The following is a 27,239-nucleotide window of genomic DNA, read 5'->3' on the forward strand; positions in this document are numbered from 1 at the left end:
AAATAATGGAGTGAGTGAGCCCGTGTTTCAGCAAAACTTTATTTATTTTTTTTTTTTTTAGCAAAACTTTATTTAATAAAACAAGTAGCTGGCTAGATTTGGCCCATGGGCTGTAGTTTGCCAATCCTATTATAGACTATATAAAATAGTTTTACATTTGAAATCTCTTCATTATCAGAGGGCTTTTTCTTGGAAGGGAAAGAGAAACAAGAAGATATAGGATAATAACAATAGCATTTAATACTTCTGTATGTAGTTTAGTTTATGAACTTTTCTTTTTTTCATTTAATAAGTGTCTATTGAAAACCTGCTATGTGCCAGACACTGGGGATATGGTAAGAAGCAAGAGTTGTCTTCACAGAACTTATTTTCTGGTAGGGAAAACAGAATAAACAAAAAAACACAGTATAAAAATATATTGTGATTGATGCTATAATAAATAAATAAGATGATGTAATGAAGAATAACTAGGGGAGATCACTTTATATGAGGATGTTTAAAAAGTTACATTTTGTAGAATCTCCTGAAAATATTTATTGTGGGCTAAAATACATGTGGCCATAATATTTTCGTTCATAACTCTATTCTTTTACAATTCTGAAATTGAAAAAAAAAATACTTGAGCTACGACTTAAAATGTATCTTCTGTGTTGTAGTAGTTTCCAAGGGCTGTCATAACAAACTACCATAAACTGGGTGGGTTTTTTTTGTTTGTTTTGTTTTGTTTTTAAATTTTTTTTTTTAATTTATTTATGATAGGCACACAGTGAGAGAGAGGGATTGGCAGAGACACAGGCAGAGGGAGAAGCAGGCTCCATGCACCGGAAGCCTGACGTGGGATTTGATCCTGGGTCTCCAGGATCGCGCCCTGGGCCAAAGGCAGGCGCTAAACCGCTGCGCCACCCAGGGATCCCTGTTTTGTTTTGTTTTTAAAGATTTTATTTATTTATTCATGAGAGACACACACACACAGAGAGAGGCAGAGACACAGGCAGAGGGAGAAGCAGGCTCGATGCAGGGAGCCCTACATGGGACTCAGTCCCTGGTTTTTAGGATCACACCCCAGGCCAAAGGTGTTGCTAAACCACTGAGCCACCCAGGCTGCCCTAAACTGGGTGTTTTAAAACAAATATATTCCATCATGATTATTGAGGCTATAAGTCCAAAATCAAGGTAGTAGCAGGGCTGTGCTCCCTCTGAAGCTAGTCCCAGGCTTTCTTCAGTTTGTGACAGCTTAACTCCAATGTCTAACTAAGGTTAGGATTTCAACATATTGTGTGTGTGTGGGGGGGGGGGGGGGCGCGACACCATGATTCAACCCATAACATATATTTTCCAGCTTTCTTGACCAAAAACCCACATGAAGAATAGATTTTACATTTTGACCCAGTACATGCAAATGTATATGTGTGTATATAGCAACAAAAGTTTTATAAAATAATATTTACCCTTATTACATATGATACTGTTTTTTCCCATTTAACTCAATTTTATGGTTTCAATTATATATGCATATTATATACACATACATAGAGCTTACAACCCATTAATGTATTGATAGCCTGTAGTTTATAAAACATACAGATTATACACTGTTTTTTTTTCCTTTTTTTTTACAAATGTTTATTGGATATCTCCTATACAAGTTGCAGTGGGAAACAGGGATCTTTCCTTCATTTATAGGAAAGCAGAGTCAGTAAAAAATAGTTCACAAATGAACCAGAATTGGTGTGTTCCTTGACATACACAATTTGTCCACAGACCAGCTGTGTCAGTATCACCTGGGATCTTGTTATAAATGCAGGTGCTCATATCTACTGGATTAGAATCTACATTTTATCAAGATTTCCAGGAGATTTGTATACAAGTTAGAAGTTAGCAAACACTGCCCTAGAAAAGTCCAATCATACTGAAGTCCTGTAGAAATTCAAAGGCAGGGATCCCTGGGTGGTGCAGCGGTTTGGCGCCTGCCTTTGGCCCAGGGCGCGATCCTGGAGACCCGGGATCAAATCCCACATCGGGCTCCCAGTGCATGGAGCCTGCTTCTCCCTCTGCCTGTGTCTCTGCCTCTCTCTCTCTCTCTCTCTCTCTCTCTCTCTCTGTGTGTGACTATCATAAATAAAAAAAAAAAAAAAAAGAAAGAAAGAAATTCAAAGGCACTTGCTTTTAGTCGTGGGAGTCCTAGGATGCTGTCTTAGAGATAACAGCAATTTACTTTTTAAAGATTATTTATTTATTTATTCATGAGAGACAGAGAGAGTCAGAGACATAGGCAGAGGGAGAAGCAGGCTCCATGCAGGGAGCCCGATGTGGAACTTGATCCCGGGTCTCCAGGATCAGGCTCTGGGCTGAAGGTGACACTAAACCCCTGAGCCACCCGGGCTGCCCGAGATAACAGCATTTGAAGTAGGCCTTAAAGCTTGAATAAGATTGGACATACAGAGAAATGTTACCGTAGGCAAAATAAATGTTACGAGCAAAAAGAGGAGACAGAAAAGGCAAAGATACCTTTAGGAAACTGTGTTTGTCTTAAATATATAATCTATGAGGGTAAATAGGGGAGAATAGTTTTTTAAAGTTACTGAAATCAAATAACAGGGCCTGGACTATCAGGATAGAGTTATTTTGGACCAGGAGCATGATACACCCATAACCCGGCTCTAGAATGTAATTTGACAACAGTATAGGAGTACGCTGTAGGAGGAGATTTGAACTGGAGGTTTTTTGTTTTTTTTTTTTAAGATTTTATTTATTTATTCATGAGAGACACACACAGAGAGGGGCAGAGACACAGGCAGAGGGAGAAGCAGGCTCCATGCAGGGAGCCCGACGTGGGACCCGATCCCAATTGCGGGACTCCAGGATCACGCTCCGGGCCGAAGGTGGCGCCAAACCGCTGAGCCACCAGGGTTGCCCCACGAAATGGAGGTTCTGTTTAGAAGCTTATTGTTACCTAAGCAAAGGGTATTAGGTACCTGTTTTACTGCAGTGGCATTGGGAACAGAGGCATCAGTAACCAAATAAAACATGGCACCCGTTGGATGGATGAAGTAAAAGGAGGAGGAGGATCAAGGATGAATTCAGGGTTCCCTGCCAAGGTGACTATAAGTATGTTAGTACTGTTAAATTTTTCCAATTTTTAGAAGTTGAAGGATTGAGAAAGGAGATAGAATTCTATTTTAAATAAGCAGTGGAAATATAGGGCTAAAAATTATGGTAGAGGCTAGAGCTTAAGATTTTGGAGACAGTTAAAATTGATTTTGGTTGTCACACCAAAAAGTAATATTTCTCTTTTTACATTAAACACATCTTACCAAAATAAATATTAGCCAAGAGACAGTGTATAAAATTTGCCACGTGTAGCAGGAAGTCTCTGGAGAGAGCTTAGATTTGAAAAAATGTTGATGGGCCCATACAAACAAATTCCAACAGAATTGGGTCTGGCTTTGAAGAGCATGCCCTGATTTATATGTAGTGTTCCAGCTGGAAATCTCGGTTGATTCTAGATTATAGGGGAAAAAATTCCTTTAATGTTTCTAGTATATGTTTTCATATTGTGATATTAAAGAGAGAGACGTAGTTTATCATACTTAGAACAGTTATTAACCTTTTATACATTAGTGACTTAAGTAATATTATTCAGCAGACTGTAGGAATGGCTTTCATTTCTCTGTAACATTGCAAGTTTAAGTAAATTCATATTGGTACCACTGCCAGGAAATAACCTATTTATGGTTACTGCTGCCCATCCACAGAAGTTTTTCCTATTTTACAGTTTTAAAAAATCTCTGTAGTACTCAAAAACTTGTAAGGTTTGGTTATAAAATGAAAACAATGTGTAAGCTGTGATATGAAGGAGTCCAAATTTGAGAATGTAATTCCCTCTGTGATTGAAAGAGAATGTGGTGGAGTTTTTAGTAACACTTAAAATATAAAAAGAAAGGCCCATGCTACCAATTCTTCGTAGTATTCTTTTTAATTGGTTGGTGTTTTAAACTAAGGTAATTACCGTTAGGTGCCAGTTAGCTCCTAAAGTGAAAGAAGATTAGAAAATAATTAAATTCCTTTGTCCCAACTTTTCTATTTCAAGTCTGAATTCCACACAGAGATTCTGCTTCATTACTAGTCATGATTTCCCTAATTACTGAACTACAACACCCACACTCTGTTATTCCAGATCTCCTAATTTATTCATGCTAAGATTGCATCAAATTTTAAATTATTGATAATATTTGATTGCATATTTGTAAGTGAATGTGGAAGTGAAAAATGAATTGTAGAAGAGTATTTTAAGAATAACATAGAGACATAAAAATTTGCCTTGTTTTCAAACATGTAGTCCTGTAAATTCTGAGATGTGACAGTTTGCCTTTCAGATAGAAATAGTGCCTGCTCTGTAACCTGAAAGAAAATTCAGGTACATTTTATATATATATATATATATATATATATATATATATACTTTTTTACATATAAAACATAATTATATGATTGCATTTGGTTTACTAGAGTAGCTATTTTAAGTAGGAAAATGTTTTATGCTAGTGCAATAAGATAAGAAAAACAAAATAAAATGTAAATATTGGGGAAACCAGGGCAGATTATCATTATTTAACTATGATAGGATATGTTTGCAATCAAACAGAAACCTAAGAGACTAAACTAGAAAACTGTTAGAATTGTTACAATAGAGAATTATGTAGGTCGTAACCAAGCAGTTACATAGGCTGAAACCAGTTGAAAAATATAATAGGCAAATCATGTCACAGCATCCAAAATTGCAAAATACTTAGAAATAATTACCATAAGAAATGTATAAATGTGTATGACTTATTTGAATAATACTAAAAACAATTGTGAATAGATTCCTTTGTTTCCAAATAGGGAGATTCAATATTGTAAAGCTAATGTCAGGTTTTCGAAAGATTACTTTAATGCTAGTAACAATATCAGTGAGGTTTTAAAGTTTTGATAACTTGACAGTAAAGTTTATCTGCAATAAAAATAATAACATTTATTGAATGCTTGTTAGGAGTCAGACTGGGAGAAAATATTTGTACTGGTAACAGAGAAAGGGCTAGTATCCAAAAACTGTGTAATATCCAAATAATCCCTATAAAATTGTTTTAAAAATTAATAATTTGGACAAAACAGCTAGAAAACTGAAGACAAATGGCATATAAACATGGGAAAAAAAGTTCAACCTTATTAAATGGTCAAAGAAAAAAATTATAAGTAGAATTTTTTTTTTCTTTCAAATATAAAAAACAATTTGGGAAAATGCGTCACTGGTGGGTAAGTAAAGTGACATAACATTTTTGGAGGCCATCTTTCAATTTTAAATGCATATAAGTTTTTAACATGTTCTCTTTTAAAGGTTTATTATGAAGAATAAAATTCTACAAGTACCAACTTAGAGAAATATTTACAGCTCGCTATTATATAAAAAATTAAATTGTAGAACAATATGAAAAGTTCCTACTGTCTTACCTTCTCTTTTCAAAGATACCTATCTCACATTTATCTCAACATACTATGTTGATAACACTGTCTGCTCAAGGGTGGAAAGTAGGGGAATGATATATTTTAGGTAAATCTTAAATAATTTTCAGTTTTTGCATTAACTGGGTGTTACTTCTATCTAAGATTGTGTTAGCTCAACGAGGCAGTGGTTTCCTCAAGATAGAAATGTAGGTCTCTTGCAACTCAAGGCCAGTATGAAACTTTGAAGTCATCATGGACCCAGATTCCTTCCTTTTTTTTTTTTAACTTTTGGTAAAGATTTATTTATTTATTTGAGAGAGAGCTTGCACGTGAGCATGTGGGAGGAGGTCGCAGAGGTAGAGAGAATTTCAGACTCTGAGCTGAACACGAAGTCTCACACAGGGCTCTGTCTCACAACCTTGAGATCATACCTGAGCCGAAACAAAGAGTCGGAAGCTCAATGGACTGAACCACCCAGGTGACCCAAACCCAGATTCCTTCTATCTTTTGCTCCACTACCATTATATTGGCTTCCATCCTGTAGATATCCTCATGATTCAGGGTCATTGCTAGAGCTTTAGCATCCCATCTGAGTTCCCAGCAACAGGTAAAAAAGGTAGGGCAAAAGCGGGGAATACTTCCCAGCTAAATCAGTTCCTTTCACAATCCTTTTCGTAAGTCCTACCCAGCAGCACTTCTGACTATATTTCATTGGCAGAACTCAAGTGGACACACTTTGCTTTGAGAAAGGCTGTATAGTGTGGTCTTTTACCTAGGAACATCACTGTCTTTAATAAAATCAGGGTTATATTACCAAAGAAGAAGGGGAAGAGAAATGTTGGGTAGGCATCAAATAGATTCTGCCATAGAAATTTTTCCAACAAGCTGAACTATAATTTCTATTATGTGTGCATATGCAAACATAGGATCTTTATTATGTGTCCCTGTTTTGTGTAATTACACTTTAAAATTGAATTCCCTGTAAGATTTTTAGAAAGAACTTATGCGCTATTCAGGCCACTTATTAAATCATGGATTTGGCTTAATTATTATTCAGGATGTGTCATTAAAAACTAATCTAATCATTTCCTAAATTGTCATGAATGTTGCTTCAAGGTCTTTGGAGATAGTACAGTTGAATTCACATTGCTTATTGGCCGTATGGCTAAATGTGTCTGCATCAGTCTTTGTGTACGCTCCATTTTTTGTATATTTCATTCTGCATTGCAGTTTGAGATTTATAGACAAGTAAAGCCCAAATATGAGCTCCTTGAAGAGCAAAAACTATCTTATTCAGAACGAGTGATTATTAAATATATAAAATGAAAATTCTGCTGTTGAGGACAGGTATAGAATGTACTGGAATGTTATAAGCTATTCCAAAAGGAGAGTTAGAAATATTTTTTTTATAATAGAAGTATTCCTGGAATTAACATATAGTTCCTTAAAAGGAGGGGGGTGCCTAATTTCTGCATAAGTAAAATGTAGATTAACTACTTCACTGGGATGTTTTAAGGATTCAGTAAATTAATATACTGATAGTGGTAGGAAAGCCAATTTTATGTTCTCCATACTTACACATCTTATCCTGTCTCAGATTTCTAATTGTTTCATGTTTGTTAATTTTGCTTTCCCAAGTACGTTTTATAAAAGTCGTTTCTTTAAACTCATTCTCTACCACCTTAACCTAGTAATGTGATTTTCGGTTATATAGTCATATACTAAGATTGACTTCATCGACTTCACAGAAAATCAGGAAAGAAGTGAAATGCATTATCTTAACATTCACTAGTGCAGAGCTTGTTTAATGGTGAAAGAAATTACCATATTTTTTATGGTAATTTTTGGAAATTTAGAAAGCATGTCCTTAAATGGGAGCATGGCATGTTATAGAGTGAAGAAATTTAACATTTCAAAGGAAAAAGAAGCCTCCCAAGGACCAGAGAAGTAGGAAGTGGAATGAGAGACATGACATCATAAAACCAGAGAGGTTAAAGGATTAGAAGAGAAAACAGGTATTGGAGAAACTCTTAAAGGTGTTCAGAAAGTTCAAGAAAATGGAGTTTGTTGAAATTTACCTGGTGGAGATCCTTAAAAAGGTGTTAATGAAGTGCAGAGAATCCAGTCCGTATCTGTTGAAGGGAAAATTAAATGGTAGAATTTGAGATAAAGGTTTTCCATTTAAGAAATTTGACCATTACCAGAAGACAGAGAATGAAGTTAATTGGGTTTCATAAAAGCCTCTTTAAGATGGGGGTACGTCTGATGGGATTATGATAACATAACAGACCAAATTCTAGGAATTTCTTAGAACTGTGCAGACCGTGCATGATGGGATAGCCATCTGGGGGTCTTTGTTGATAAACTGTTAAAAACGTTTCTAGTGTGAATAGCCACAAACATTTTCAGTGCTTTTTTGTTGGTTGAGTAAACCGAAGAGCATGAATGCAAAAGCAAAATTTGATGCCAAATCACAGAAGTTGCCATAAACACAGAAGTTCCCCTAGTGAGGACACTGCCTGTGCCTGAATTTCATTTGTTTCTGCTGCTACCATTTCTTAATTTTTCCTGGTGACTAGCCAGATTAGAACTATGAATGAAGACTGGTCTTGCGCAGGTGGTAGATGAGATATAGGTGACCTAGGTAAGTGAAGAAAATACTTAGGGGTTCGATGTGATGATCGGGTCTGATCTGGTCTATCTTAGAATGAAAGAGATGTGCTTATTCTTTGTCATGGGGGTTTGCAACCTTAGTATATGCCTAAATCTACAGCTGCTCCTCATTTTCCAGATGGCATCTATGGCTGAGAGTACTTTTTACCATCTGCACTTCTCAAAGAGTTTGTGAACTCTCTCTTTTAATTATTGGAAATGGAAAAACTAATTGGTAAAGTGGTTAAATGATGTAAAAGATTTTTAAAATTAAGTTAGAGCTTTTCACATTCTATTTAACCTTTTAAATAAGATCAATGCTTTAAATGCTTTTTGACTTCCATCTTTGCATACCTGCCATCTTTGATATTTGCAGTACTCCAAAATACTTTGTAATAACTATTTTGTCTATTGACTGACATTTTGAGTCAGATTCCAAGATTCTTACCTCCCTCCAATACCGTACTGTGTTTTTGACATGAGCATAGAGCAACTAACACTGAATGAATGCAGAGTACAAACTTATTTGAATCGTTCCATTCATCTAATAATGTTTTCAAGTCGGTAAGGTATAGTCTCATGATTTGTAAAAGTAATTGAGAAAAACTTTTTAGGTGTTGCTCATGTTTCTATATATGTAAAGCATTGAGATAGCAGGAGGAGCAATTTCCCACTTAGGTAATACTTTTTTAACTAGCTGAGCATAATAGGAGTGACATCTGACTCTGAAAATGAACATATTCTCTAGAATTCCCTAGATTTGGACTGTTATTAGCTTTTATTTTTCCTTCCAGTTTTATGAGTCATAAATGTATTTTCTTAATGATGTGTTGTAAATAAGTATCCTCTAATAATCAGTAGTTACAGTACTTATTCACCATCTTTTCTCTTTAGGCAGGTTCTACTGGGGAAAATTCTCTAGATAGTTTGTCCATTTATAAAATTAGACACTTGCCATCTTTGCTCATTTTCAAGTTCTCTGTTTACAAAACTATTAAGAAGGTGTGAAATGCAGCCAAACTTCCCAGTTTATGGGAAATGTCTGATGATTGCATTTCCTACATGTTCATTGTTCACACATGAAGAAATTTGGCAGCTGCGAGATTATTAAGTTTAGAGTATCCAAATCTAACCCTCGCTGGGATTTTGGTTTCCTGCTTTCCACCCCCACCATCTCACCCCTTTTGTAATCATATTTGTGGTAAGTGCTGTGGTGTTATTTCTTAAGGTTGGTGATCCTTCAGTTTTCTTTGTTTTCCATTTATTGGATGCTATGAATAAATCCTAGACCAGGAGTTCACCTGATAGAGCGCCCTGGCTTCAGACAGAAACATGCCCAAACTCCTCAGGAGGTTCCTTCTAACAAAGAGGTTTGATGGTAGTACCATTGTCGATAGAGGGAGGCAGTGATGGTAGCTAATCTCAATGCTGTCGTTATTTTGTAATTACTTGCTAGAAGATTTATGGTCATACACAAGATTTTATAGCTAACTGAAAATAGTAGAAAACAGTTTGTATATATTGTTGTGGTTGATTGAATTTTACTTAAGTTGGCTTTTAATCCAAGTTTTTTCCTGTTGAAAACTTCAGATGACTCTGTTTCTTCATGATTACTAAAGATCAGTTATGGAAAAGTGAGATTTTTTTCTGAATACATGTAGAGTTATGAAGGGAGAAAACCATATGATTTGTTAAGTGGATCAAAAGTCAGCAGCTCCTTTGATCCGATTAGCTGCTGATAGTTAACCGATAGATGGGTGTGCACAGGTTCAGGTGACAAGAAAGAGAAGACAAAGAAACGGGACTGGGGCAGAGGTGTGATGAAAGTAGGGCATGGAAGAGAAGACAGAGTGGACTGCTTATCATCAAGGTGCCATAAGCAGCTGCCTCAGGTACTGCTCTCCTCCACTGTAGCCATCCCTCAAAGAATTCTTTCGTAGTTTCCAGATGGCTAATACTACCATTTGGTGATCCAGTTTGACATACTCGATGTCTTTTACGTATTTCTGAAGTCTGTTTTCAAAATGATGGTGGTAGTAGTTTTTATGACACTGAAGGTGATTGTGAAGATTAGCAAACTTGCTTTTTTGTTTCATGAGTCATTTGAATAAAAGGTTCTGTGAATGGAAATTATGATCACCATTGCCTTCAGTGAGTATTCTGCAGTGGGAGAAGTAAATTTAGAATTTGAAAGTCTGTCCTTTGTGTTTCATTCACAGGCTGTAGAAGAAGAAGATAAGATGACACCTGAACAGCTGGCAATAAAGAATGTTGGCAAGCAGGTGAGCTATACCGTAATAGGTTATGCAGTCGCATAATAACGTGCTCTTGTAGAGTTAAAACTGTTTTAGGGCCAGTGTAATTTTTTTTCCTGTTTGTTCACTCTATATTTTTCTTTTGTCTTGTAAATATGATGTTAATTTTAAAGGCCACTGAATTACTTGATGTCAAATTCTCTTTGCCATACATCGTGAAGTCACAAATAGATCTGAGAGATACTATCTTTAGTGAAAACAATTTACTAGATATACATTAGGAGACTTATGTCCTGAGTTAGTTTTTAAAGTATTATTTTCACTTCAAATAATATTATTAGTAAAGATAACAGAATGGTAGATTTATTTCATATGTAAGTTTTTTTTAAATGATACAATTTGTCCATATGTAGGCTTCAGTATGTAGGTAGTGTTCCTGAGAAGGCTGAGAGCCCCCTTGGATTATAGCGAGTGAGGAGAAAGGGTTTTAAGTATTTGCTCTTTCACTTTTCCAAGATGAAATATATATTTTAGTTCCTATTTTCTGAGGGTTGGGGGAACACACCAACCAATTAAAAGAATCTACAGATTAATTAGACTGTTTTTTAAAGAATGTTGATTACATTTTTTTTCATTTCATGGAACATGGTTATCATATTGCTGATGTTGGCAGAATCTTGATATTTCAGATGCAAGACACTAAGCTGTCTTTGCTTTCAGCCATCCTACCATATGCTCTGATCCCATCACATCTCACAAGCTATGTAGGTTTGGGCCAGGACCATTCTTGGATGGGAAATCTCTAAGAATCACCCAGCTGCCACAAGAAGTAATGTAGATAACTGAGGGAAGTGTGTTACCAATTCACTACAGAACCAGTTACTCCCAACAGAGCAGTAGGGGCAAAGGTCTGACTTAAATATCATACTTAGTAAAATTAAATCTCACTACACCCTGAATATTACAATTTAAAAACAGCTAGAACACTACCCAGACAAAATGGAGTATGGTTCATCTTATTCTCTCATCCTGTGTGATCTGATCCAGTTACCTTGCTTTTTCCCACTACTTATTGTAGTCTAATATAAATTATTAGATCTCCGACTTGGAGCCTTGCACTTTATAGAACTCACTAACTGTTTTTGCAATAAATGACTCTGAGGCTACGATGTAGATTTTATTTAACAGCAACAAATAAAAGGTCTAAAATAAAAATGAAGCTGAAAAATATGTAATGGGCAAAGTTGAATAATCTTCAGAATCATTTTTTAAAATCTAGTACTTCACTGGTTTAGCCTATTGCGTGGCAAAAGCAAAAGCTGTCTGTAATGGAATCAGATCACTGTCTTTTTCTCCTGCCAGTCTTTCTCAGACACTTTCACCTAAAGTGTCCTAAGGCTTATTTTCTGAAATAAAGAAAATTTAATATGTGGTCTAGTTACTTGAAATTATTTGTAGCATGTTGTATCTCTGGATTGTTTAAGGAAATCAGGTATGTATTGAAATTGTAATTTAGAAAAGAACAGCCAAGAAATAATTCCATTGATGAGCATTTGTTTAAAGTAGGAGTCTTGGGTATTTAAGCAATACCCATACAAAAATAATGCTTTAATTGAGAGTTTTTTTATTGTGTGCAATATATATATGTATCTTTTTTTTTAAAGCTTTCACATTTAGCTGAAATACTTCATTCAGCTCAGCCTTAAACATAAATATAAATTAAGCATTCTAATTTAACTTCATTTATTACAGTGTTATTTTAAGCCTCATTTTTAACTCAGACATTTGAAATACAGATTCGATCAGGTTTCAGTTAAAAGATTGTACCTATATACTTTTCTGTGATATACTATTTTTTTCAAAATAGTTGCAGGAAATATGTATCCTTACCATTATTTCATACATATTATATACATGTAAAATATGTATATCTTAACATTGTATTTAAATTTTTAACAACACACAGTGACTTTTGATCCAGGAATATTTCCTGAGCCATTTAAAGCACCTTTTCTGAAATATCAAAATTGTACAGGAATTAAATTTAAATTAAAATTACAGAGGAAGTGATGAGAGAGAATTCACATTGAACTCTCACCTATTGGTATGTTTGTTTCGAGTAAAGAACCCACTCAGTCAACAAATATGAATGGCAGAAAATATGCATGCATACTTGGGCTTATGCACACTTATAAATGCTTATACTTTGTTTTTAAAAAATCAGATGCTGCGCCTGTATAGAATTCCTTGTTACTCTTTGTAATTTCTGGTCCAGAGTCGTAGCATTGATTGTGTAAATCAGTTTTTCATTGTGTAATCTATTATTTTATCAGGTACTTAATTTTTAAATACATTTAGAAATCCTGAGAATATAACAATATATTAGGAAAGTAGGAAAGTTAAATTGTAAGATAAATATAAATTTAGGTTTGGCTTTCTTTACCACTTTCAACTATTTACACTAAGTAATTCTTCTATCAGTAATGTGGTTCTTTTTTCTTTTTCTTTCCTTTCTTTTTGTTTTTTTTAATTTAGGACCCCAAACGTCATTTGGAGGAACATGTGGATGTCCTTATGACTTCAAATATTGTCCAGTGTTTAGCAGCTATGTTGGATACTGTCGTATTTAAATAAAACCATGCAAAAAGCTATTGGTGATACTTTCAGCGTATATTCCTCTATTGTTCCTAATGCTCAAAATCAAGGGACCTCTGAAGGTGTGTTTGGTTAAATGTAAGACATCTGGCATCATTTGCAGCACTGTAACACCTTCAGTCTCAGTTGTGCAATTACTTCTGTTTCTTTAGTCAGGGTCTTTGCAGATTCCAAAGTTGTATAAGAATACATCAAAGTGGACAAATTTTGTTAAGATCCCATTTAATATTTGAAGAAATCAGTAACACAAATATATTTTGATTGTTGCTTACAAAATAAAATACATTTACAATCTATGTCTCCTGAGGTTTTTTGGCACTGGGTGGAATTGACAGAATAACATTTGACAGTGCTCTAGAAATCTCACACAAAGATATGTTTCTCTTTGCAATGTAAGATCTGATAACACATAAAACATCAACGTGATAACAAAACTTCACAAATGTAAAATGATTGCCATTAAGGAGTTGTTGCCCCATTAGTGAGTAACCCAGAAAAAATGTTGACATATTTTATATCGTATAGTCAGTATCTTAACATATTATACTTTCCAGGGTTTCAGAGGAGTATGTTTAAGAAGAAAGAGGGGACAGTGTTAATTGAGACTTTATTATTTTTTTGAAGAGTACATTCTACCAATGCTGAGATTCCCTGGAAGTTGCCTGCTCCAAAGTCCACTAGACTTTATCCGCTAAGACAACCATAGGAGGTATATAATCTCTTCAAAACAAATTGAGAAAAGTCACCATAATGTGAATTTAATATCATGAGCACATAAGAAATAATTTTGTTACTGTTTTCTCTCATCTTTCTCAAATTAAAACTATGTTTTCTGATAAAGACAAAAATTTGACTAATGGCCCCTTTAACAGATGACCTTATCCCTCAACCTGTTTCTAACCCGACATACATGAGTAGCTGCCCCCATTGGTACTCATGGCACAGCACCATTCTTGGGTACAGCAAGGAGTATGCGAAAACATATGGAGACAGATTTAATTCTTATGTGTACCCTTTGTGAAAATATGGTAAAAATGTTTGTTTCTAAGACTTCATTAAAAGAAGGTTTTACTTGGGGACTTGGAATTTAGATTTAGCCTCTTAGGTGGTAGGAGTGACGTGATAGACCAAATTACTGTCCTGTTTGAACAATTCTAGGCTCTTACTGGTTGCCTAATGAATAGTTACCAGAAACTAAAAGAAATGGCTTAAATTCCCACCGTGTTTCACAGTCTCTTTTTTGGTGAAATAAGAGGTGTTCTGAGCATTTGCTTGTCCTGTGGCTTTTTCTTTTATATATAGTCATAGTATGTTTTATGTAGGACATGTAATATGTATTAATTTAATTGTTGACATTACAACAACTAACCATTATAATTAAAATATAAGTGGAAGTTAGCAGAAGTTTTCCTTTTGCCTAATTTAACCTTGTGTGCAGACTTTTTTTTGGATATGTGATTTTTCCCTTTACATAAAGAGGGTTCTATGATTTATTTCACAGCTATTCATTAGAGCTAGTCAAGATTTCTTTCCTACAATATGCCCTCAGAAGAAGGCCTCAATAATCTAAGGGTTATTCTCAACATTCCATTTGGAAAATTTTTTTGTTTTTCATCTTGGTCTCCTGAAAGCATCTCCTGAGAAGACTTATACAATGCCTGCCTTTTGCTCTTAGTTGATCACCTCTCACCCTGGACTCCTCACAACCAGCACTACCTTCTAACCTTCTACTTGATTCATGGTGGAGACCAATGAATTTCAAAACCAGGAATCCTCCTAGCAAAAGCTACATTTTCTTTTGAGATTTGTAATCAATCAAAATTAGGATCCCCTGAGTTTCAATGAACACTTTTGTCCTGGAAGGTACACCTATTCTAGCAGCAGCCTGGTGGCTCGGGTCCCGTTAGGCATTGAAACCACTTACTTAATCACTAGCTCAGTTAGGTGTGTATGTACTTACGTGAGCATCCTCACCCATCTATTATGCAGTATTAAAGCAACACAAGAACCTGAACTCCCGCTTGCCCCTAATGTAGAGATGCCCCTGCTTTCCTCTTAGACTAACATGAGGCCATTGGAAGCTCCAGTCTCCCCATGCAGTGTGATCTGCCTGGACCAGGAGCAGCGGGGTCTTCGGGGAGCTCATTATATATATACAAAATCCAGACCCTCGCTTGAGACCTGAATCAACAATCCAGAATCCTGGTGTGGTTCATGTGCACTTTGAACCCTGAGGAGCCCTGCTGCACACAAGTATGGCTCAAGAGCAGGTGTGCTGATGTTGAGGAAAGTGAAATTTCCCTTTGGAGCATATATGAGTTCCTGTAGGGAGGAATCGCTGAATGTAGTACAGATAATCTGAGGTCAATGCACATTTATCTCCTCCAATTCCTCAAAAACTGGAAGGTGCACTGTATCCCTTTTCTATACTTTAACATTTCATTTTTGCATTCTTCATTCTTTAAAAAGTTAATTCAGGGTGCCGCGAATGAGAAAGCTTCTAGGGCCCAGGTGCAGTCTCGCGTTTTTTGCCATATACTTAAGGCTCTCGTCCCACTGAGAAAGGCGGTGGCGGGTGGGAGTGGGAGGGGGGGTGGGTGACCTCGGAAGCAGGGGGCAGAGGGGCGCTCAGAGAGAAGTTAAAGACGGAAAGGAGAAAACAAGAGTGGACAAAATTGGGCAAAAACCTCTCAGGAGAAATGATGGTGGAGGGTAATCCGCAGAAAACCCCGGCGTCAAATAGTGCCCCAGCTCTGTCCCCTCCCCCGCACCCCGAGGCCTCAGCAGCCAAGGCCCTGCCCGTTTATGAAGCTTCGTGGCCAGGCGCTGAGATTCGCTTCCGAAAGGGGGAAAAAGAAAAAAAAAAAAAAAAAAAAGGGTCTGGCTGCATTTCTCCGAGCAAACTGTCTGGACATCTGGTCCCCTGCTCGCCCGGCCCAGGGCCGTGGGCCGCGGGGCCTGGCTGGCGGCGCCGGCCGGAGGCCACAGCTGGGACCCTGCGCAGCCCACTCAGGCCCACTGAGGCAGCGCCCTGGCGGGGGCCAAGCCCGTGTGCCCGAGCCCGGGAGCCCCCGCGTCCCCAGCGCCGCTCCCCGCCCGGAGGCGCCGAGGCCCGGGAGCGCGGGCGCGCCGTGTGCAGGGAGGGCTTCGGCTGCCCGGGCGCCCCCGGCACGGCGTGTGCCCGGCCCCGCGCCCCGCAACCCCGCGCCCCGCGCCCCGCGCCGCTGCCCCCACGCTCCCCGGGCCTCGCGGGCGGCGGGCGGCGGGCGGCCTGGGCGCGGGGACGTCAGACAATGCGGCGGCCGGAGGCGGGCAGGGCCGGGAGGGCGCGGGGAGGCCGCGGGGAGGCCGCGGGGAGGCCGCGGGCAGGGCGGGGAGGCCCGCGGGAGCCCGTCCCCCCGTCCCCCGGCCGCCGGCCCGCGGCCCCGAGGCGCCGCCGCGCTCCCGCCCCGGCTCCCCGCGGGCTCGGCGTCCCGGGCAGGGCGCCGCCGCGGGGAGCGCCTCGGGCGGATGCAGCTCTCGGCCGCCGGCCCCGCGCGGGCCGCTGCCCCTCCGGAGCCGGTACCGGGGATTCCTTCCGACATCTCGGGGTCGCTCTGGGCCTCGTGCTACTCATCTGGGCCAACATCCTTTTAAATTGGGTATTTTCTCTATTCCTCCGTTGGAGCCTCCTCGTTTTAAACTTACTGGTATGGGTTGTTTTTTTTTCTCCCTCCCCTCCAGATTATATAAACGGTACACACAGGCGCGCACACACACGCACACGCGTCCTCGGCACCGACCCCCGCGCCCACACCGCTTCCACTCCGCCCCCGCAGATGAGCGCCGCCCGCGACCCCGTCTGCACCGGGGCTCGGCCCGTCCTGCCCTGGCGAGGCTCCCGGGCCCGGCCGCCGCGCCAGCACCTCGGAGCCAGGGGAGCGCAGCGGCCGCCGCGCACGGCGCCGGCCCCCGCCACGGGCTCGCTCTGCACATAACCTGCAACCGAGCTCGCGGATAGAATATTTAGCAAAGACCCCGTACACATCACTGCAAACACACTAGGGCGCTTCAGCCCGACCGCTTATGATTATTTCAGAACTTAAAAAAGGTGATCGTGGATTGTCACCGTGTCTGTGCTGGAGCGAGGAGCCGCACCTTCCCGAGGTGGGCGGACGGTGGGTGAGCCGCAGCGTCTCGCCCCCCGCCCCCGCCCCCGCCCCCGCCCCGCTCGCCGCCGCTCTCTGCCGCACAGATTTATTTATTTATGTGTGTGGATAAAAAGGTGTGCGTGGTGGGGGGGGGGGCGGTTCGCCGGGGACCCGCAGGACCCGCTCACAAAGGACTGGCTCAGGTGTTCTGTGCTTCTGTATTAACTGGAAAAGACAGACTCTGGAACTTTTACAGGGCGAGAAGAGGCCACCGGCTCGCGCTTTGTATACTTTGCACTTGAAATCGTTACATTCAACTGAATATTTGGCTCATTCAGATCCGAAAAGTCTCCTAGCATCATCGAATTCCCTCCTCCGCCCCTCGGCTCGAGAGGAGGGAGGTGGTGGTGGGGGGGGGGGGGGAAGGTAGGAAAATGTTTAGTAAATTGCACATCTTTGAATCTTCCTAAAGCAGTGGTCACAAAGCTTAAAGGTGACACAACAGTGCTCACGTAAAGCCAACACACATTCCCCACCCCACCCACCCCCCCAAGCCAACAATAAAATCATCCCCTTCAATTTGCCATGATCGTCGCGACCAGGAGCCAGGTGATTATCCTAATTAATGTCTATCTAATTAAATTACTGTCAGCAGTTAACCAATGGCAGGAGCCGTTTCATCGGCTGCACAAGCAGCAAGATCAAAAGTGAGCCTTTTCTGATTGCTGCATAGTGTCAATTGGCCAATCTCTTCTCCCAGGGAAAAAAAAAAAGTAAATCAAACCTTTGAGAAGCATTTGCTGGTTGAAGTGCTTTCTGTCTAGTGAGGGGGTCTGTGGATTTCTAGTTTATGATAAATAGGACTTTAAAAACCAGGGACAGGAGGGCGAGTGTTCAGGTTCTAGAGCTATGCAGCTGGAGCACTGCCTTTCTCCTTCTATCATGCTCTCCAAGAAATTTCTCAATGTGAGCAGCAGCTACCCACATTCAGGCGGATCTGAGCTTGTCTTGCACGATCATCCCATTATCTCGACCACTGACAACCTGGAGAGAAGTTCACCTTTGAAAAAAATTACCAGGGGGATGACGAATCAGTCAGATACAGACAATTTTCCTGACTCCAAGGACTCACCAGGGGACGTCCAGAGAAGTAAACTCTCTCCTGTCTTGGACGGGGTCTCTGAGCTTCGTCACAGTTTCGATGGCTCTGCTGCAGATCGCTACCTCCTCTCTCAGTCCAGCCAGCCACAGTCTGCGGCCACTGCTCCCAGTGCCATGTTCCCGTACCCCGGCCAGCACGGACCGGCGCACCCCGCCTTCTCCATCGGCAGCCCCAGCCGCTACATGGCCCACCACCCGGTCATCACCAACGGAGCCTACAACAGCCTGCTGTCCAACTCCTCGCCGCAGGGCTACCCCGCGGCCGGCTACCCCTACCCACAGCAGTACGGCCACTCCTACCAGGGAGCCCCGTTCTACCAGTTCTCCTCCACGCAGCCCGGACTGGTACCCGGCAAAGCGCAGGTGTACCTGTGCAACAGGCCCCTCTGGCTGAAATTTCACCGCCACCAAACGGAGATGATCATCACCAAGCAGGGAAGGTAATGCTACATCCCCGGCAGTCGCTGCTCCAGGCGCGGCCCGGGGGCAAGAGCGCCGGGTTGCCACCGCCCCGGGAGCGCTGTTTTGGGGTCGGGAGCGGAGCGGAAGGCGCCCCGGGGCGCCCCGGAGTTGGCTGGTGTTGGAAGACGGGGACGTGGAAGGTACAACCGCCGCGGTGATGTTGGGAAGGGGGTTCCCGCCCTAGAAAGGTGGTCGGAGAGCCGGCCGGGGCCGGAGAAAGGCGGCGGAGAGGGCGAGTCCCCGGCCTGCGGCTGGGCCATTGCAGGGGCGCCTCCGTGCCCGCGAGCGGGGACAGGTGGACGTGCGGGGCGCCGGCCGCGCTCCCCACCTGGGCAGTGACACCTGCCGACTCCCCGCTCCGGCGCTCCCGCCGATCTCCCCGACTCCAGCCCCACTTCTTTTCCTCCCCCACCACCCCTTCTTTAACCCAGCAAACATTCGCTCATCGACGCTGGAAGAACAAGTTTTGCTTTGCTATCTGGCGCCGCGCTTCTTGCATTTAATCTTTAACATTTATGTGTTTTTTTTCTCTTGTTTTCTACCCCCCCCCCTTAATTTAAATAGGCGCATGTTTCCTTTTTTAAGTTTTAACATTTCTGGTCTCGATCCCACGGCTCATTACAATATTTTTGTGGATGTGATTTTGGCGGATCCCAATCACTGGAGGTTTCAAGGAGGCAAATGGGTTCCTTGCGGCAAAGCGGACACCAATGTGCAAGGCAAGTCCTTCCAATTAACACATTTTCCTGACACTTATTTAGGTGAGAATGATTAATTAAAGCCTTTGTGGACTGGCTCGAGAGACTTTTAAAACGATCGGCCAATGACTTCTAAAAGGAAACGAGGGGGATAAGGGGACAGACTGAGCCGCGAGAAGGGGGAGGATTATGCAAAAGCTATTTTAATCATCTCCAGTTAATAGGAAGAAAGCGAGGCCTAAAAAACCCCCAGCTAATGGGCCTCACTGTGGATAAGGTGTGTGTGTGTGTGTGTGTGTGTGTGTGTGTGTGTGTGTCCTAGGCGGTGAGGAGTTGGGACTGGGCAGTGCCCCGGGCATATGTAAACAACGTATTTGTTTCTCTAGGAAATCGGGTCTATATGCATCCGGATTCCCCCAACACGGGGGCTCACTGGATGCGTCAAGAAATCTCTTTTGGAAAATTGAAACTTACAAACAACAAAGGAGCTTCAAACAACAATGGGCAGGTCAGTGGCTCAAGCGCTCCTCTCCCTCCCTCTCTCCTTCCCTCCCTCCCTCCCTCCCTCTCTCCCTCCCCCTCCCTCTCTCCCTCCCTCTCCCTCTCCCTCTCTCGCTCTCTCTCTCCCTCTCGCTCTCTCTCACGTCCCTCGCTAACATCCAGTCCATTACTTTAAATCAGCAAGAGAAACTGGACATATGTTTCTCTGCTTCACTGAAAAGACTCTTTAAAAATTCTATTTCCACCCTCCTGTAGAGTCGCTCTTGCCCTCCCTCCCCCCCCCCCCCCCCCCCCCCGCCCGATTCCCGGGTCCCGACCTCCCCAAGTGCTGTACAGATACTTGGTGGATTTGAGAAGGAAACCCACAGGCTCTGGGGGTGTAGGAATCTTTGTTCCTCCTCGAGGGAGGCCGGGCGGATCGGGAGGCCTGAGCACCAGCAGTCGGGGTCGCTGTGCTCCGGGAGGAACCAGGGCTGCTGTCCCGCGGCCGGCCCTTGCAGCCCGGCGGGCCCGCGGTCGGGGGGCCGGGGCGGCGCGCTCCAGCCCGCCCTGCAGCCCCCCGGCCCCGCAGCCCCCTGGCCCCCTGGTCCCCGGCCCCGCAGCCCCGCAGCCTCCCCAGCCTCCCCAGCCCCGCATCCCTGCAGCCCGGCAGCCCCACATCCCCGCAGCCCCGCAGCCCCCCCAGCCCCCCAGCCCCGCAGCCCCCCGGCCCCGGGCGCTGGCCCCGACCCGCTGACGCGCCGCCCCGCGCTGCCCTGTGTCCGCCGCGCAGATGGTGGTCCTCCAGTCCTTGCACAAGTACCAGCCCCGCCTGCACGTGGTGGAGGTGAACGAGGACGGCACGGAGGACACCAGCCAGCCCGGCCGCGTGCAGACCTTCACGTTCCCCGAGACGCAGTTCATCGCCGTCACCGCCTACCAGAACACCGACGTAAGGAGGCCCGGGCCGGGGCGCCGCGCAGGCCGAGGCTGGGCCGGGGCAGCCCCCCGGGTCCTGGGCGGTGGGAAGCGCCTCCGACTCGCTCGGGCGCGGCTCGCGCGGGCCACCTGGGAGGGACCCAGGATCTCCAAGGCCTCTTCCTTGGGAATTTTAATTTAGTTCTCAAACTAGAACAGATTTAAATCTGCTTTTTCGTTCGTTTTATTTTTTTCCCCCGAGTCCTTCTTCCCTTTAGAAAACAAGCAGATTTTCCCCTGCATTTTATTCTTGGCAAGCTGTGGCATTATCCCAAAAAAAAAAAAAAAAAAAAAAAAGAGAGAGAAAAAGAAAAAGAAATTTAAAGTCTCAGAACTGATGGCTGAAATAAACAAATATATCGATTTTTGGGTGGTCAAAAGAACAGACACATTCACATATCCAAAAAGTACAATAAATCAAATTCCCAGAAGCCGTGGGATGAGTTTGTTTTGTTTTGTTTTTTCTTAGCACTTGAACCTCTTTAGCTTTTCCAAGTTCACAAAGACTTATTTTACTTCTGTTGATTTGACTACTGGGAGTGACAGTGTTGTTTTTTTTTTAACTCAAATGAAAGTATCAAATATGAAAATATGCATTTATTTTAAATTAAAGCTGATTTTAAAATGCAGCTATGAGTTCTTGTGGTTGTGAATCAGAAATGATAAACGTTTTGAAATGTGGTGAAACACTTAAAATAGGCAACATTTGAGGATACATTCAAGCGCCCCTTTTAAAGACTTTTATCCTTTTGTATCAAGCATTTTTAAAAATGTGCATTTGCACTGACTTAGAACAAATGGGAGAGCTAATTGAGAGCAATCCTTTAATGTTAGGCATCATTGATTTAAACATGTTCCTCATAACTTTCATGATACGTTCTCTTTTTTCCCTTTCTATCCATTCCCTCAAATTTTTCAGGCAGGGAAACCTTGCTACTCAATGACACCGTGGACCCTAAGCCCCTGTAAAAAATGGTGCTATATTCGTAAGTGTGTAATCCACCTACATAGAAGGTAAAATCTTCTTAATCTTTTCATTTTGTCTTTTCTAGATTACACAATTGAAAATAGATCACAACCCCTTTGCAAAAGGATTTCGGGATAATTATGACACGTAAGTAATTTTGCTCGTTCCTTCTAAAATAGTTGCGGAATTGGGCTTTAGGTCAAAGGTGGATTGTTGTGTACAAGGCTTTTGGAAGCTAGAGTGTGTGCAGATAAGGCTGTTTCCAAGGTTTTTCCCTTGCCTTTTTATGGGCTCCCCTTCTTTCTGGTGACTTTCTGACTTGGTACTTTTGTGGTTTTGGTCAAAGATTTCCTCCACTTATTTTTATCTTTCTTATGAATTACAAAGTTGTTGGCGGGCCTCTGGGGCTGGCTGGCTGGGGAAGCTGCCCCGGTTCCTGGGTGCGGGAGCTGTATGTGGCGCTGCAGATGCTCAGCTCAGATTGTCTGTGTCTGAAACCGCCCGATTCTGCCGGAAAGTGCATGTGGCTCTGGCAGTTGTTACATTCTCCTTGGCATATGTGACTTTTATTTACCCATTTCCAAGTTTTGTGTAATGGCTTTTCCTGTGCAAGTTTACTATGGACTGAATAAAAATGTGCACCCACCATAGGCAAGGTCATGAGCAGAGCCGCTGTTACAGTTATTTCAGGCTTCGGGAAGGACCCAGGTGCTGTTGCTGTGTATTATTTACAAGCTTCAAAAGAAAAATATTTCCTTTTATCCTTTGCATCTAGACATGTTTTAATTAGATGTGTTGGTACCCTTTCTTCAGGCCTCCCTTACTTATCTCCGTTTCTTTCCTATCAAAATGATGTTCTCTGGGGGCAACAGGAGATATAAACTTTGTGTTTTCTGGGCTTGTTCTAGCATTCTTGCTCAGAGTTCATATATAGTGCCCAAAAGTTCAGATAGTGCTATATAGCAAAATCTAAATCTGGATTGTAGGGATTCCCCTCCCCCCCCCTACTTTTTCTCTGACCCTGAAAGGGAAGGGTATATAGTTTTTAACTTCATGGCTTGCATTAAGTGTGTGGGATACAGCTACAAAGTTGAAGTTGTCTTTGACCAGAAATAGATCAAATTTGTGGAGAATTAGACAAGTGGCTGCTTCTATTCCATCTCCAGGTAGATAACAAACTTCCCTCCTGATATTTTTATAACAAATTGAAAAGAGAGTCATTGATATTTCTGCCTATCACCGTCATGTGCCTCCCTTAAAAGTAGTTTTGAGGAAGCAAGCCTCATCAAGAAGATTACCCAGAATAAAACCTCAGCTATTCTAGTCTTCACAATCTAAAAATGTGGACCCGGCACTGTGGAAAGTGTGTGGCCCAGGAGACCAGAGATACTGGTCTCTGTACGAGGGGGTCTTGTAGGTTTTGAGCTTTTAATTCTGTTGCGAACATCTGTTCCAAAGCATTTTATTTTGCACAAATCAATCCGGTAATCCCAAGTGTGTTGGGACCTGGATGGGCATCTAAACTGTACCTTTGGCAGGCTGCTTTTTTCTTCTTAAAATATTGTAGTGGTAAACAGAGAAGATATTTGCACCTTGCTGGCTATGTTCCCTTCCTGCCTCCCTCTACTAATTTGAAGCTAGAATTGAATTTCAGGAGGGAGACTTTGTGTAGTAAGCAGAATGGACCTGAGCAACAGCATTACCCTCACCTGCCCTCCCCTGGATGGCTGCTGTAGGAAAAGCCACTTCTTTTTGGTTCTTAAACTGTATTTTCCATAAAAGCTTCTTTATCTATACAGATGAAGGCCTTAGTTTTTAGGGGTTAGGGGAGAGCAGAATGGCTCATGCCACCGCACTTCCCCCCTTTTATGCTGACTCTTTGGGCATGGCTCAAACGTGGAGAAACAGAGCAATAAGAAAGAGTTCAGGGGGACCAGAGGGGATGCTTGGCCACTCACCAGGGAATCTCCTCCCCACAGGATTAAGGTCTGACAAGACTGAGGCTCTCTCTCAGAACAGTGTGTTGATTAAAGATTAAAACATTTATGTGTGAGCTAAATAAAAAGGGAGGCATGTGTCTATGTGTAGGAGAAAACACTTCTACCAATCTCTGGTTCTCTCTCAATTCTAATGGGATTTTCCAGGCCCAGGGCCTAGAGTTCATCTTTATTTCACCTAAGGTGATTCCCAGTAACCCAATTACTGTCTGTGGGCAAGTTATCTAACTTCTCTTTTCCTCAGTTTTCTCATCTGTAAGGTGGGAAAATAATGCTGCATAACCGGGAGGACTGTTGTGATGGTTTACTAAATTACTATGTGTGCAGTGGTAGACAACAGTGCCTGGCACGGAGTCAAGTTGTATAAGGGTTGACGATTCCTGGTGGGAGATTGCTTGGAGGAGGTGGTTGATGATAAGAGTTTGGCCCAAGAGACGGGTTTCGGTGTCTTTTTGTTTTCTTTTCTGGCCTGTGTTTTAGAAATCTAAATAAGAAGATTTTACTTTGTCATTTATTTATTTATTTATTTATTTACCAGTAATGGTTCACAAGCCAGGAAAAGGTCAGAGTAAAGAATACTTTTTTTCTTGGAGCACTTGGCTGGCTCCGTCAGTAAAGCCTGCGACTCTCTTGATCTCGGGGGGCGACTCTTGATCTCGTGTGTCAGTTCAAGCCCCACGTTGGGGACGGAGCTTACTTTACACACACACACACACACACACACACACACACACACACACAGCAGCATGCCTTTTCTCTGTAAAAGAATTTTGTTGATGGACGACTTTGCTTCCAAGTCGTCACTCTGGTTAGCTACTGGTGGAGGTGGTGGTTAAAGGGTGTCGCGGGGGAACGATGGCCAGTAGGTACGGTGGAGGCTTCCAGCCGCACCCTCGAGGGTCAGGCGGCCGGGGAAGGCCCGTCTCTGAGGGTCACTCCGCCGACCGCCCGCGTGCGTGTCGGTCGCGAGCCGGGGGTCCCGCTTAGGGGCGTCGCGCGGCCCCGCTCCCCGCGAGCAGCTCCGTCCGGGCGAGGGAGGCCTGCGGTCGCCCAGGCCCCCGGGTCCCCGGGGAGCCGAGCGGCCTTCCCCGCGGCCTGCGTCCCGCCGGCCCGAGCGCCCGGCCCTGTGCCCCCGAGCCCGGGCGGGCCTCGGCTGCGCAGCGCGGGGGCGGGCGGCGGGGCCGGGGGCGGGGGCGGCCCCCCGCGCGGCCCCCAGGGGACCGACCCCTCCGCCACCCCTCGGTTCTCTCTCTGTCTCCTTCCCTCGCAGGATCTACACCGGCTGCGACATGGACCGCCTGACCCCCTCGCCCAACGACTCCCCGCGCTCGCAGATCGTGCCCGGGGCCCGTTACGCTATGGCCGGCTCTTTCCTGCAGGACCAGTTCGTGAGCAACTACGCCAAGGCGCGCTTCCACCCGGGCGCGGGCGCGGGCCCCGGGCCGGGCACGGACCGCAGCGTGCCGCACACCAACGGGCTGCTGTCGCCGCAGCAGGCCGAGGACCCGGGCGCGCCGTCGCCGCAGCGCTGGTTCGTGACCCCCGCCAACAACCGGCTGGACTTCGCCGCCTCGGCCTACGACACGGCCACGGACTTCGCGGGCAACGCGGCCACGCTGCTGTCCTACGCGGCGGCCGGCGTGAAGGCGCTGCCGCTGCAGGCTGCGGGCTGCACGGGGCGCCCGCTCGGCTACTACGCCGACCCGTCGGGCTGGGGCGCGCGCAGCCCCCCGCAGTACTGCGGCGCCAAGTCGGGCTCCGTGCTGCCCTGCTGGCCCAACAGCGCCGCGGCCGCCGCGCGCATGGCGGGCGCCAACCCCTACCTGGGCGAGGAGGCCGAGGGCCTGGCGGCCGAGCGCTCGCCGCTCCCGCCCGGCGCCGCCGAGGACGCCAAGCCCAAGGACCTGTCCGACTCCAGCTGGATCGAGACGCCCTCCTCCATCAAGTCCATCGACTCGAGCGACTCGGGGATTTACGAGCAGGCCAAGCGGCGGCGGATCTCGCCGGCCGACACGCCGGTGTCCGAGAGCTCGTCGCCGCTCAAGAGCGAGGTGCTGGCCCAGCGGGACTGCGAGAAGAACTGCGCCAAGGACCTGGGCGGCTACTACGGCTTCTACTCGCACAGCTAGGCCGCCCCGCGCCCGCCCCCCGCCCGCGCCCCGCGCCCCGCGCCCCGCGCCCCGCGCCCGCCCCGCGCCCCGCGCCCCGCGCCCCGCGCGCGGCCCCGCGCCCTCCTCCCCGCCGCCCGCCTCGCGCCCCTCGCGCCCCTCGCGCACCGGCTGCAGCGAAGAAGCACAGGTCTCCGAGTGCGACTTTGACCTTTCTTTGGTTCTGGGTTTGGTTTTGTTTTCTGGTTTTCTGTTTTTGTTGGTTTTCGCACAGCAGTGTCTGCAGTTCGCACACCGGCCTTCCACTTGGCTGTTAGACCTTCTTTGGGTTCTCCTCCTTGCGCCCCTTCCGTGGAGTCACGCTCCCATCGAGCCGCCTCCTCCTCCCTCTCGCCTTTTTCTCACCCTCTCCTTCTCTCTCTCGTAATGAAACTCTTCACCCCTAGGAGACCTGGGCAGCCCTGTCAGGCAGCAGCGATTCCGACCCTCCAAGTCTCGGCCTCCCCATTACCCGTAGGATGTTGACTCTAGAACCTGGACCCACCCAGCGCGTCCTTTCTAGTCCCCGAGTGGATGGATGGATGGATGGATGGATGGTAGGGATGTTAATAATTTTAGTGGAACAAAGCCTGTGAAATGACTGTATATAGTGTTAATTTACTGTAACGAATGGCTAGTTTTTATTTTCATCGTCAAGGCACAAAACCAGTTCACGCTTCACCTCTCCATTCTCTTCCTTTCTTTGCCATCTTCTCCACCAAACCCCCTCCACTTAAAAAAAAAAAAAAACTACCTTGTGAGATAATTAACAATATCCTAAGAGGCTCTGGAAACGTGAAATACTTGATAGATAATGATGGGTTTCTCACTTCTCCTCAATCCGTTGCATGAAATAATTGCTCTGTGCCCTAATGCACACAAATAGCTAAGGAGAATCCGACCAAACACCTGTAAACGATAGGTGTCTGCTCCCAGGAAGTCCATTAAGTGGCATGATGCCTGCAAAGCAAAGTTAACTGGAGTTGTATGTCCCCCACCCCCCCCACCCCCCACCCTCCACCCCCACCCCCGACCCCTACACCCCCAATAGAATAGCTCGACATCAGCAATATTATTTTGCCTTATTTGTTTTTCCCCAAAGTGCCAAATCCATTACTGGTCTGTGCAGGTGCCAAATATGCTGACAAACTGTTTCTGAATATCTTTTCAGTC

The 27,239-nt window shown here is 44.3% G+C and overlaps 2 protein-coding genes across 3 annotated transcripts in view; both read left to right on the forward strand.

Annotated features, from left to right (window-relative positions):
* The window catches only part of PSMD14 (proteasome 26S subunit, non-ATPase 14), a 102,723-nt gene extending 89,381 nt beyond the window's left edge, over nucleotides 1-13,342 (forward strand). For both annotated transcript variants that reach the window (XM_038584652.1, XM_038584653.1), the window contains exons 11-12: nucleotides 10,356-10,418; nucleotides 12,927-13,342. In XM_038584652.1, coding sequence (XP_038440580.1) covers nucleotides 10,356-10,418; nucleotides 12,927-13,025 — 162 coding nt within the window. In that variant the 3' untranslated portion in view covers nucleotides 13,026-13,342. The remainder of the gene's footprint in view (nucleotides 1-10,355; nucleotides 10,419-12,926) is intronic.
* Nucleotides 13,343-17,789: 4,447 nt separating this feature from the next.
* On the forward strand, nucleotides 17,790-26,076 carry TBR1 (T-box brain transcription factor 1). Its single transcript, XM_038584500.1, has 6 exons — nucleotides 17,790-18,777; nucleotides 19,364-19,518; nucleotides 19,884-20,005; nucleotides 20,771-20,929; nucleotides 22,008-22,069; nucleotides 25,190-26,076. Exons 1-6 carry the CDS (start codon nucleotides 18,086-18,088, stop codon nucleotides 26,046-26,048), a joined length of 2,049 nt encoding a protein of 682 aa, XP_038440428.1. The 5' UTR covers nucleotides 17,790-18,085; the 3' UTR covers nucleotides 26,049-26,076.
* The last annotated feature ends 1,163 nt before the right edge of the window (nucleotides 26,077-27,239 follow it).

This window comes from Canis lupus, chromosome 36 (genome assembly GCF_011100685.1).
Source record: "Canis lupus familiaris isolate Mischka breed German Shepherd chromosome 36, alternate assembly UU_Cfam_GSD_1.0, whole genome shotgun sequence".
Taxonomy (NCBI): Eukaryota; Metazoa; Chordata; class Mammalia; order Carnivora; family Canidae; genus Canis; species Canis lupus.

Coding starts and splice junctions, on each gene's coding strand:
- TBR1 (XM_038584500.1), top strand. CDS start 18,086: ATGCAGCTGGAGCACTGCCTTTCTCCTTCTATCATGCTCTCCAAGAAA. Junction 19,519..19,883: donor AGCGGACACCAATGTGCAAG/GCAAGTCCTTCC, acceptor TTGTTTCTCTAG/GAAATCGGGTCTATATGCAT. Junction 20,006..20,770: donor CTTCAAACAACAATGGGCAG/GTCAGTGGCTCA, acceptor TCCGCCGCGCAG/ATGGTGGTCCTCCAGTCCTT.